This window comes from Meles meles, chromosome 5 (assembly GCF_922984935.1).
Source record: "Meles meles chromosome 5, mMelMel3.1 paternal haplotype, whole genome shotgun sequence".
Taxonomy (NCBI): domain Eukaryota; kingdom Metazoa; phylum Chordata; class Mammalia; order Carnivora; family Mustelidae; genus Meles; species Meles meles.
Window position 1 is genome coordinate 52,509,189 of NC_060070.1, and position 13,107 is coordinate 52,522,295.

General features: G+C 39.3%; 1 protein-coding gene across 1 annotated transcript in view; it reads right to left on the reverse strand.

Annotated features, from left to right (window-relative positions):
• The window catches only part of MEI4 (meiotic double-stranded break formation protein 4), a 209,920-nt gene extending 198,416 nt beyond the window's left edge, over positions 1 to 11,504 (reverse strand). The window contains exons 1-2 of the mRNA XM_046004415.1: positions 11,269 to 11,504; positions 6,860 to 6,875 (exon numbers count right to left, since the gene is read on the reverse strand). Coding sequence (XP_045860371.1) covers positions 6,860 to 6,875; positions 11,269 to 11,504 — 252 coding nt within the window. The remainder of the gene's footprint in view (positions 1 to 6,859; positions 6,876 to 11,268) is intronic.
• Between the last annotated feature and the right edge of the window lie 1,603 nt (positions 11,505 to 13,107).

Here is a 13,107-nt window from a genome sequence, read left to right on the forward strand (position 1 = left end):
AAATGATGTTTCCAAAACAGGAGACTTTGCGTGAAAAGATCACCATTCCCCTTCAGTAGAAGAAGAGAAATGCTGCCCCTCCTTGTAAGGAGTGCTACTACACAAATCACGCAGGAGGCAAGGGGGTCCCCACGGAGGGCCCCTCCCCTACAGATACTCACTTTCCAGCACTGCACCTTGCTGCTGGTTTTCTGCTGCTTTCACGGAGACATTTGCTTTGTCTTCACATTCAATTTAGGAATTCATTCAAATTCATTCTGTATTGAAGTTACAGCTACTTAGTTCTCAGTAGGACCCAGAACATAATGCAAGTATGTGTGTTCCAGGAGCAGGATACAAAACTTTACTTATGAATAAATGTATTTTGTCTTATCAACTGCAACATGCTAGCATTCATTTCTAGCCATTCTTTTTAGCTATGTTACGTTATGTACTTTTTAAGGATTGGTAAACTAGTCTAGTTTAATCACAACCAAAGGTTTTCTACTGATTTTTAAGATACAGTATCTTGCATTTCTGATCTCCAACTTTACCCCTACAAAAGATGTCTTTGAAATTACTTAAAATAGGTATTTAAAAGGATGTTTCCCCTGAAAAAAGGGGAGGAGCTGTCTTCTACAACTGCATATCTTCTACACTAGGAAATATGTATTCAGACTCCTCAATGACAACATATCAGTGCTTCGTAGGAAGGGATATGGGAAGTAAGGATGGAGGGAGGGAGAGAGGAGAAAGAGAGAGGAGAGAAGTTCTAGAACAAAAATCTACAGTACCCACTCCTCGGATTCCTATTTATATATACATGTCATTGAACAGTATGAAACATAGTTGTTAGGGTGATGTTAATGTTACTAGTGTTTGTTCATTTTCGCTCATATCTACTATCTGCCGCTCTCTCAGGCTCTAAATGAACACTTTCTCAATTCTTTGGTGACAAGGTTACATATTATCGATTGGAATTATGAAATCTTTCAGAGGCTGGCCTACAAATTCCTCTTGATTTGTCACTCAGATGGCTGGGGCAGAGGATGAACAGGTCTCTACCGACCCCTTTTCTAGAGAAGTCTTACTATGTTCCCTGAGTATATGTTTCACTTTTATTTGTTTAAACCAGTGGTTCTCAAACTTCAGTTTTCATCGGAATCACTTGGAGGGTTTGTTACAAGCTGCTTGGCTTTAACCCCAGAGTTTCTGATTATGTAAGGAACAGCTGGGCTCAGAGAATTTGGATTTTTAACAAGGTCTCACCTGGTGCTGAAGCAGCTGGTCTGGGAACCACACTTTGAGAACCACTGGTTTAAGAAATCTCCTTACAGGGGTGCCTGGGAGGCTCAGTGGGTTAAGCCTCTGCCTCCAGCTCAGGTCGTGATTCCAGGGTTCTGGGATCGAGCCCCGCATCGAGCCCCTCATCGAGCCCTGCATCGGGCTCTCTGCTCAGCAGGGAGCCTCCTTCCTTCCTCTCTCTGCCTCTCTCTCTGCCTGCCTCTCTGCCTACTTGTGATCTCTCTCTGTCAAATAAATAAATAAAATCTTTAAAAAAAAAAAGAAATCTCCTTAAAATACTAGACAGGCACTGTTCTAGGATTTTACAAGAACTTCACTCCATGTACTACCCAGTTAACTTCTGGCAGGTTAGTTAACTCTGCTTTCCTCATTTCTTTTTCTACAACCAAGGCAGGAGGTGGGGATGACTCAGACAAGAGTTGTAGCAGCAAAGAAATGCAAAAGTGAAAAGCCAAAAGCAGTTTGAAACAACAACAACAAAACAATAGGACAGATTTAAGAAGGGACACTGGAGGTGGAAAGGGGAACAAAAATGAACTTTAAAGGACAGCTGTCAGGAATGAACTCAGCAAAAACACAAATAAAGGGGCACCAACTCCTACCTTCAAAAGAGTCTCAGAAGAAGAAATGTCAGGCCCCGCTTGAGGTCCAGGGCCAGGCTAACCACTCCTGCTCTGAATTTCTTTTGGGTTTCAGTCCCAAGCCCCTGTGATTTCTTTATTATCCTCTTCTGTTCAAAGCTTTCACTTTCCTCTCTTTGCTAATTTTTCCTACTCAAGTATTAGTGTGCTGTCATCTTGTCTATCTTAACAACAACAACAAAAACTTTCTCTCCACCTTGCCCCCTCTCCAACTACCAACCTATCTCTTCTCCTTCCCTTCACAAACTCCACCCCCGAAACAGTCCACAGTCCTTTGCTACTTAAACTGTGGTCCTCAGACCAGTCCTATCAGCATCACTGGGAGCTTACGCCAACTGCAGGAATTCCAGCCTACTCCCATTGACCCTATTTGCCTGATTTCCCTCTTGCTTTGTTAATGGAATAGATATTACTCCATTAATTTTCCCTGTCTAAACTACAGCCCACAGCTATTTAACTGGATTTTACTCACTCCACATTGAATTTATTCTAAAAAAAAAAAAAAAATTTCAAGATGTCTAGGACCCAAATACCAAATTCAAAATCGTCAATGGTACCTTCAGATTTCTAAAAGAATCTAAAAAATCAAATACAGACAAACAGCAGGGCATTTAAAAATGCAGTCAAAACCTGCAAAAAATAAATATAATCCTAAATATAAGTACCAGATTAAACTTTACTACAGGTTAAACTATTCAAAAAAAAAAAAAATTTACATTGAGAAAAGAGCCTGGAGTTCAAAGAAAGGTACTTTGAATAACTTTAGCTCTTTTCCATAGGTGAGAATCCAAAATCGTCACTGCTCATTTCTTCACTTATTCTAGTCTGATCAAACTACTATATGAATAGATGGCTCCCTCAAAGGTAGGTGCCCTCATACTCCTCCTACCTTAGTGAGTGTCTCCTTCCCTAGGATGCTTTGGTCTTGCCTCCTGACCCTCCTCCCAGCACTGAATATGTTTTGTAGATCCCCAGAAATGACAGATTAGCCCAGGCACCTTGTTCTAGGTATTAACATTCACATAAACCATGTCTAAACTTATTCATTCAACAAATATCCCCAAGCACCTCACCACTGCATGCCAGGCACTGTGCTAATCCCAGAAATAGAGCAGTGATGAGAAAAAGCACACTCCTTCAAGCATCGAGTTTAGGTCCTACAGGGAAGATAGCCTGCTTAAACAATTATAACTTGGCTCACAAATGCTGTGAAAAGTACAGAATAGTATGGTTCCCCAGCAGGAGAATCTAATCCAGTCTAAGGAGGCAGTCAGCAAAGGCAGAAAGGGTATTAAAACTGTATCAGAAAAAAAAAAAAAAAAGAATAGTGTGCAACCAGACAAAAAAGACTGGGAGAATATATCCTACAGAGAAAAACATCAGGTTTAAAAGCTTCGAGCTGAGAGATAACAAGTTGGATTCGAGTAAGTGAAAGACATTTCATGTGTTGCAGTGCAGAATGTGGAGGACAGAGTGATGACAGGATGGGCTAGAGAAGGAAGTAAGTGCCAAACTGAGGAGAAGTCCATAGCTTATTTTAAGGATTGTGTATTTATCCTGCAGTAAATGAGAAGACTTGAGTCTGAGCTGTAGCCTAGATTTGAGAGTGGCAAGGCTGCAACCGTAAACATGCAGTCTAACTGAGATAAATCAGGCCAAGAGGGCCAAGGAATGGTGCTGGAAGGGAGGGAAGTGGAAAGAATGCAGAGATGCACAGAAAGTAGACTCACCCTAATTAGGGGACTACTGGACATTCAAGATACCTTCCGGGAACCCAGCTCAGTTGCATCACCCAGTGAGACTCAGAGCCCGGCACCGGGAAGAGGCGTGGCAGGGCTGACGATGTCCATCTGGAACATCACACACTGTGGGACGCTCAGCTGCCTTCACCTGAGCCCAACCTCTGAAGCGCCTGGTCTCTTCCTGGCCCAGGACGGCACCGGCACGTGTTTCGCCCTTTCTACTCCCTATCTCACCCACCGTTCCTACCAGAGCCAGCTCTTCTTTACAGTTGACATGTTTATATTTCTAAACAGGTGCCTTGTCACTAGCAAATCCATTTAAGATTCGGAGCTTTTTTAGCCTTAACTTTAATTTCTTTGTATGTTGATGGTCTCTAATATCAAGAGACTAATTCAATTTTTACATAATGAGTAAAGCATCTCTAATGTGTAATTACCAAAGTACTTTAAATTATTTTGGAGCCTTTCATTAGAACCCATATTAAAATAACGGCACATCTACTGATGTTTATGTACATTACACATGTATGTTTTAAATCAACTGCAATTTTAAGGATATCTACATTATAAAAGCTTATGTCAAAACTAAGAAAGGAAACACTTATATATTCATTTCCCATGCTCTTTCAGCACCTGTGGAACAGTGAAGACCCCCCCCAACATACAAATGCTGAGCTCCAAAGTCGTGATTGTAGGTCAGTTATTTGTGATGTCTCCTCAGTCTGTGGTTTGGGACAGGGTAGGACGAGACAAAGGCTGAGTGGGCCTGGGCTGGAAAAGCAGCAGTCACGAGACCCAGGCTCCATGCTGGGTCTGGAGGGGTGCACACGGGCAACCAGGCTATCCAGCCCCTTTCTGACCCCCATCAACACTGATCTAGCTAAGAGCCTTTTCCTGAATCCAAACTGGGGCAAGTATGGGAGTGCTGAGGATTTGATCCTCAGAGTATAAAACAGTAAAGGAGACAACAGGCAAGGAGGTGGGAAACTGAAACCTTGACAGTTGATGTGGAGAGAAGCTCCTAAAGCCATCAGGTGGGTCAGCTGTTCCCCAGGACCTAAAACACAGAAGAGTTAAATCCAATTCTGAAAACCAGTGTGCTGCTGGGCATGCCACCGCCACCCACCCCCAAGCACTCTACACATTAGCTCTGTATTCAACGGACATTTACTAAATAAACATGGAAATCAATGAACTGTTTTGGTGTGATTTTCTCTCATTTTCTTTTCACTCTAGCCAGTTGCTCATCCTATAGCCTCATTATCATTTATGAAGACACCAAAACGTAAAATTGTAGGGGGAATAGCAGGCACCCAACACTTCATCTAACTACTTCCCTCCTGGGAATGCCAAATTGCTGTATAATTGTAATTCTCCAGATTCCCTTTGCCCACCCCACTTTCTCGTGTGCCCTCTCACTCAAACCCACACACTCACACACACACTCGTTTTAATCCTAAATCTGCTCATTGAAATTCTGTGCCATTATTCCCACTAACAAAGGCCTGCTCCTGTCATCATGTCCCCTTCAATCCCTAGTCAACATTTAAGAACAGCCACAGACACCTTCCAGGCCAGTCTCTAGGCTCTGAGTCTCACTCACCTACCTACACAGACAGAGATGAACTTCTTGCCAACATCATGAGGCCATCCTTAACAGGAATCTGTTCTAGACTAAACATAGTTTTTCTCATTCATTTCTCCCCTATAGATCAAGAAGTTTCCTGATATAAGGAAAGAAAAAGTAGTGTTGTTCTAAATTATTTGAATAATTTAGAACAAGAAATGTTCTGATGTTAATTCTAATGTAATTCAAATAATGTTATTTGAATAATTTAGAACAAGAAATGTTATATGTTTTTATATATGTTTAATAATGTTTAGAATAATTTCTAAATTATTTAATAATTTAGAACAGCACTACTTTTTCTTTTCCTTTTTCTTTCCTTTCCTGAATAATTTCTTTCATATTCCTGAAAAATTTAGAACAAGAAATGTTATATAATTTTTATATATATTATGTTTAATAATATTTAGAATTTCTAAATTATTTGAATAATTTAGAACAGTACTACTTTTTCTTTCTTTTCCTTTTTCTTTCGTTTCCTTACTTTTCCTTTCTTTCCTTCCCCACTCTATAAATTAGGATGTGCTCAGATACATCCTATAGAACAGTGACGGCCCCAACATACAAATGCTGAGCTCCAAAGCTGTGACTATAGGTCAGTTATTTGTGAACAGACGGACAACGATGGCTTAAACCCTTGCTTGTCTTTTTTTAAACATTCCTTGTCTTTTTAAACATTCCTAATAAAGCTATGACTGCTCGGCAATGTCAAGAGGGACCAGGTTCTTTTTCTCCAACTATTTCACGGTTCTTCCCGTGCTGGCATTAATTTTTCAATATTGCTTCACAGTTGCAAATTGGCTACCACAGATCCAGGCATTGTATCTTCAATTGGCAGTGCTGCATGCTGGAAACAAGTGGCTGAGGTTTAAAAAAAAAAAAAAAAAAAAGAAATTTAATTGCTCTCTTTCATGAGCTTCAATCTCTTTATACAGAGAGGCAAATCTTTATCAAGAGCTCCGAAGATTGCTTTTTTACCTTTCATTGGCCCCTGCCCAACCTTAGAACAATATGAGCAAAACAAACCTAAGCCTTTCACGGATTAACCCACTGGGAATAAGCCCATCTCTGCCAAAACAAAATTAGAGTGCTTTAGAGAGGAAGTAGAAAGTGCTCTAGAAAGGAGGCTAGATATTGAGTAGACACCGACCATGCCTAGCAGCCATTACCCAGACTGACTTGGAGAAATGGGTCACTAGCTTCTCTGATCCTTCCCCCCCTTCCTTCCTCCCACTACTAAGGAGCATTTAAGTAAAATTATAATGTGACATAATTCTAAGAGCAAGTTCTATTTATCCCTTCTGTATACAGTCTGTTCTTTTAATAAATATAATAAAGAAGTATCTATCTCTAAGAAGATGTAGAAAAATAAATCAGAATAAAGAAATAGCTGAGTTACTGAAATGCTGTATAAACTCCATCATGCTTTTTTATTTGTTTACTTTGACATTTCAGCTCTGCTTTATTGAATTCTGGGTTGCTCAGTTGCTCAATGGATAGTTGATGCTGTAAATTAAGTTCCCCAGCCTCTCAATCTGTCAAGAAGCATTCCTTTCAACATTTACTGAGGGCCTGCTGTCTCTATCCGCTTGAGAACAGTTGCATATGTAAAGCAGTCCTGAAAATTCCAGACAAAAATATTTAATCATATAAACATATCTATATAGTTTTGATTCTCAGGTATGGAGTTCTCTCAGAGTAAGCTGTGTCAGTCTTTTAAATTAGACATATTTAAATAACGGCTGTGTTCCTTCTTTATTTCCCTATCAATCTAATATCCGCCTTTTGTTGGGTTCTGTTCTTTCCCCTTTAAGAGAGAGACTCTGTTGGGGCGCCTGGGTGGCTCAGTGGGGTTAAACCTCTGCCTTCAGCTCAGGTCATGATCTCAGGGTTCTGGGATACAGCTCTGCATTGAGCTCTCTGCTCAGCCGGGAGCCTGCTTCCCTCTCTCTCTCTCTGCCTGTCTCTCTCCCTACTTGTGATCTCTCTCTGTGTCAAATAAATAAATAAAATCTTAAAATAAAAAAAAGTGATTCTGTTTATCTGAATCTTTCTGTTTATTCCTCATTTTTCAAGTTAATCTAACAGATGGAGAGACAAGTTACTTACAAACATCTGTGTAGAAATACTTTACCTATAGCTCCTGCTGCGAGTAAAATGGATTTTAATTGTAGGGTTATTGAAAATTTTCCTCACAGGCGTTGTAAGTGCAAGTTTTTGGTGTGAGAACAAGTTCTCACCTAGGCTCTCACTGTCAGGCACATTCATGTTCTGAACCAGTCACCCACACCACTAGAGCAGTGGAATAAACAGACACTTGACAGTAAACAACAGTTCTGATATCACAGATGTTTGTAAGAGTCTGTTTAAGATTACCAGAAATTTTTATGTGTGTGGCATTATATTAATCATATAGCTGCACATAAAATAATTAAGAATATTGATGGCATTAGCATTCATTGAATAGAAAGAGCCCATTACCTAGAAAGACTCTAGAGAGACTAAACATGGCTATAAATTGTATAACACCATTTTCACTCACATAATAAAGAGATTTGAGTAACATCTGGGTATTAGATTAGCAAGTTTTTCTGATAATACCCTAAACTAAAGTTAGTGAGTACCCTATTATCCACAGCAGGCATGTGTACACTACACCTGCACACTCCTAACATGACAGTCATAGTCATTCTATGGCTCCTTTCCTTCTGCCCACCTCTGGGATGTTGGGATCCCCAGCACTCCTTATCCTCTGCTCCATTCTCCCTGTGAGTCTCATCTATGGCTAGAATGTCAACTATGATTTAAATGTCAGTGGATCCTAAGTCTATGTCTCTATTTCCAGCATGCCCCTCCCCTTTGACTTTAAGGCACATCCCTCCACCTTCCTTCTACTTAATCCCTGTATATTCAGGGATTAGCCTATACTCAGACAAACCTGGACTCCACTTTTTATCCTATAAATAAATTTCAGTTTTCACTATCCTTATTCAAAGCATTGCAATAAATTCAATAAGCTGGGATTGAAGACCTCATTATCCCAAATGCCTCTATGTCCCTCAATCACTCTCTGAAATCATTCACAAATATCGGAAGTGTCTCTTCTAAAATCATGCTTATATGTCTGACCGCCTTTCAATTCTCACTAGCATATATTGATTTCAATGCATCATTCTTCATATGGGTTTTGGCAAATATGTTTAAAACTGGTTCCCTTGCCTCTAATCACTGCCACAGCCAGAAACATCCTCTCTGCTCCTCTTCCATGTGACAAATATTTATTGAGCACCTGATGCGTGTCAGGCTTTGGGGTGGGCCTTGAATAGAGAGTGCTGAGCAAATCAAAACCCACTTCTCAGTGAACTTGAACTCTAGCTCAGGAGATAAGGTGGCAATTATAGGAACAAACAAATAATCCACAGGGGACGTTTGGTTAAAGAAAAACTAGTGGAAGTGCTATGTATATAGAGTGGTCACTAAGGAGGTATCAATTAAAATAAGACCTCTAGGAAGGGAAGAAGCCAGTCACAAACAGATTCAAAGAAAAGAACATAACAAAGGTCCAAGGCTGGAAGGAGGCCCAGAGTTGGCTGGAGCTGAGTTTACAATGGGGAGGTTGTATGAGACAAGTTGGGAGATGTAAACAGAGGTGAAATCACTCACTGTGTCATAGGCCATGATCACAAGTCTGAATCTAATGTGAAGCATAACCGGGAGCTGGGGAGGGGTTTTAAGCAAAGGATTTTATATTCTTTAAAAAATCACCGGAATTGTTTCCCAATCCCAATATGAGGGTCAAACCTTTGCATCAGAAAAATTGTATGGTTCCTGATGGATGGAGTGACCACAGGGTCCAGCATTCTCTAGTGAGTCTTGGTTTCCACCTGTTGTCTTAGTATAATCATTAATGGTTCCCCACTTTCACTCTCACAGGTCCCTAGGGAGACAGTAAATTCTATGATCAACTTCCTGATAGGAAATAAACTAAAACAGTCCTCGGGTTAACATTCAAGGCCCTTCTGAACCTGGTCCAATTCACCAATTCACTTCTCTTCCTTTCTCCCTCATGGTGTTCTGGGCACTTCAGAAATGTAATGCTGACAGTATAAATGGCACATGGATTCTTTACTTCTCTGCTTTTGGTCATGTCCCTGCCTCTTGCTGCATGCTCTGTGACCATGACTAGAAGACAGAACCTTGAGTGTCTGACCTGAGAAGTCTTTTCAAAATCAGGCAGAATGAATGGCTTCTTCCTCTGTGCTTTGCCAGTATCTTTATTAAAGCATTTATCACACTGGGTTAATTATTTATAGGTCTATTTTTTCTGCTGGAATGGCAGGTACTTAATGGTAAGGACAGCAGCTCCTCTTATGTGTTTTTTGGGTCCTCACCACCCACTGCATACCTGGTCCATAGCTGGTACTTGATAAAAGACTGCTAGATGAATTATTTAATCTAAATTCAACATAACATACACAGTAAAATAATAAGGTTACAGAATGAGATTTTAAATTCTATCCAGTAAGCTTAAAACATTATTGCCTTCACATCTAGATATTTTAATTCTCCAACTTCATCCAATATCTAATGTAGCCTCATTCATTAGGAAGTAACAATAAACTTTTAATGAAGACTACAAGTAAAAAAATCTTTATAGGGCAAAGAAGAAGAAGTCTAGTTTTAGGAAACCAAATAATTTTCAAATAATTGTGAAGATGAAATAAAATAGAATTGGTATAACCACTGTGGAAAACAGTACAGAGGCTCCTCAAAAAATTAAAAATAGAAATATCAAATTATTTAATAATTCTAGTATTGTATATTTACTCAGAGAAAGCTAAAACCCTAACAAGAAAAGATATACATACCCCTATGTTATTGCAGCATTATTTACAATAGTTAAGATAGAAGTAACCTAAGTGTCCATCAATAGTGAATGGATAAGAAAAATACTATACATACATATAACTACACACACACACACACAGACACACACACAATGGAATATTACAAGCCATAAAAAGGATGAGATTGTGCCGTTTGAGGCAACATGGAAGAACCTAGAGGGTATTATACTAAGTGAAATAAGTCAGACGGAGAAAGATAAATACCATAGGATTCCACTCATAAATAGAATCTAAAAAAAAATAAAATAAACAAACAAAAAGCAGAATCAGACCTATAAATACAGACAACAAACTGATGGTTGTCAGATGCGACGGGGCTGGGAGACTGGGAAAAATGGGTGAAAGAGAGAGGGAGATACAGCCCTCCAGTTATGGAATGAGTAAGTCCTGGGGATAAAAGTCACAGCATAAAGAACACAGTCAATGATCCTGTAATAGCAATGTAATGGGACAGATGGTAGCCACACTTTTGGTGAATACAGCATTACACACAGAGTTGTCCAATCACTAAATTGTATACCTGAAACTAATGTAACATTGTGTGTCAGTTATACTCATTTTTTAAAAAATTATATTAAAAGTCGGGGTACCTGGGTGGCTCAGTGGGTTAAGCCTCTGCCTTTGGCTCAGGTCATGATCTCAGTGTCCTGGGATGGAACCCCGCATCGGGCTCTCTTCTTAGCAGGGAACCCGCTTACCCCTCTCTCTCTGCCTGCCTCTCTGCCTACTTGTGATCTCTTTCTCTGTCAAGTAAATAAATAAAATCTTTTAAAAAAATTAAGTTAAAAGTAAACAAAAAGAGCTGCCTGGGTGGTTCTATCAGTTGGGCAACTGATTCTTAGTTTCAGCTCAGCGTATGATCTCAGGTTCCTGAGATGAAGCCACACGTCAGGTTGGGCATTTAGCACTGAGTCTGCTTGAGATTCTCTCCCTCTCCCTCCCCCTCTGCCCCTCCCCTCCCCTGCTTGCTCTCTCTCTTTCTCTCTAAAATGGATAAACATATCTTTTTTAAAAAGTAAACAATAAAAAGCCAGAATGATATACTTGCAGAAAACGTTTTCATATACTCACCACTCTTAAATACTCCTGCACACATCCTGCTCAGAAGAAGTTTGTGGCGTAATTGCAGAACTTCAGCTTCCAAGGCTTGGACTTTTGATCTCCACAATGACTCCTGCTCAGACACCACCTTCGCAAGGTGCTCTGTGTATTCTTTGCTGCTTGTGTCAGCTGGTGTCGAGCGGATAATTGCCAAGGCCAGAGCCAGCTTTGACGTTCTCAAATACCATGTTTGAGCATCCATCCTGACTTTTGTCTCTATCATTTAATAAGAAAAAAAATTCAGAAATTTCTTTTAACTTTTGCAGTGCATTTCATTTGCTCAAAATTGATTTTGCAGAGTAACGCTAATTAATAAGTTTGTAATACAACTTGACACCAAGTAACAGAAAAAATTTTCTCAGGAACTGAAGAGAGTATGAAAAAATATGCAAAAGAAAAATGCATACACATGCATATTAAGTGTATTAAAATTCAAAACAGTAGGTTCAGACAATTTGACAAATTCTTGGGGTGAAAAAAACGCACATTAATTCATTTAGTGTTTTCTAACCAGAGGCACACATCAGAGTCTCTAAGGGAGCTTTAAAAATATATACATATACATATACATATATCTAGTCCCAAATTTCTCCCCAAAATTCAGATTCAGCAAATCTGGGAAGGGCACTCAGGCTTTTACATTTTGAAAGGAGTCAACTCTGTAATCTGAACCACTAAATTAAATCATTTAAATGCAAACCTTTCTCCTCGGACCCATTCTTCTAAGTCTTAGAGTCCTTGCTTCCCAGCCCTGCTGCATTCCTTCATGAACCATGACTTACTTGTTACTATTCCTGCCTTTAACCAGGCCCCTCCAATCTATACTGAGAACAGTCTTTAAAATATTGGCATCATTTAAGTTGTAGCTGTGCTCTGATTCTGCATCTCCAAAGATTTCCAATTGCCACCATGAGCAAACTTTTCCAAATCAGCACTGTATCAAGGTCTGTAATTTAAGGACATGACAGACCACTGCATTCATTGTACAAATACTATGACCCTTACTGAAGTATAAACCCGTTGTGGGCCTCCACAAGGGGGAGCTTTGCCCAAAAAATGTGCTACATAAAGATTCGTAATGAATAGTACAATGGTTCCAGAGAATTTAGGACCTTTGGTTGCCAGATCCAAACAAATTCAAATTCTTTACTCCACATTTCAAACTTTATGCTGTCCAATTTCTCGAGGCTATCCTTACACTGTGGCTAAATCATATCATCCAAACGGATGCACTCAGTCTAAGCTCATTCCCATTCACATCGCTGTTCCTGAAATTTCCCTGGTTGTGATTCCCTGACTCTCATAGCTGCCAAAGCCCTGGATATTTATCCTTTAAAGAACAATTCATATACAATCATAGAAAACCTTTTCAGAGGTTTTATCACAACCTACAAAACTGTGTACCTATCTGGTATTCTATAGCTTAGCACTGAAAATACACAATCTAAGAGGAAGTGTAATACTGCTTTATTATAATCAGAGATCAACACAAAAATGTATGTATGATATGTTCATAACAGAATAATGTATCATTGAAAACTAGGACCAACAACCAAATAGCTAAGTAAATAACAATAGGACAATTCAAATGAATATTTTCTATTAAGATAGGGTTTTTCAGAGATATTTTTTATTACCATGAGAAACTACTAATGATATGCTGACTGAAAAAACAGCGAGGACATAAAATTATATGTACAGTATGATCCCAATTATGTAAAATACGGGAAATACAAAAAATGTAAACAGGATTTATCTCTACTATATAATTATCAGTGATTTTTATTTTCTTACCAACAGTTCTC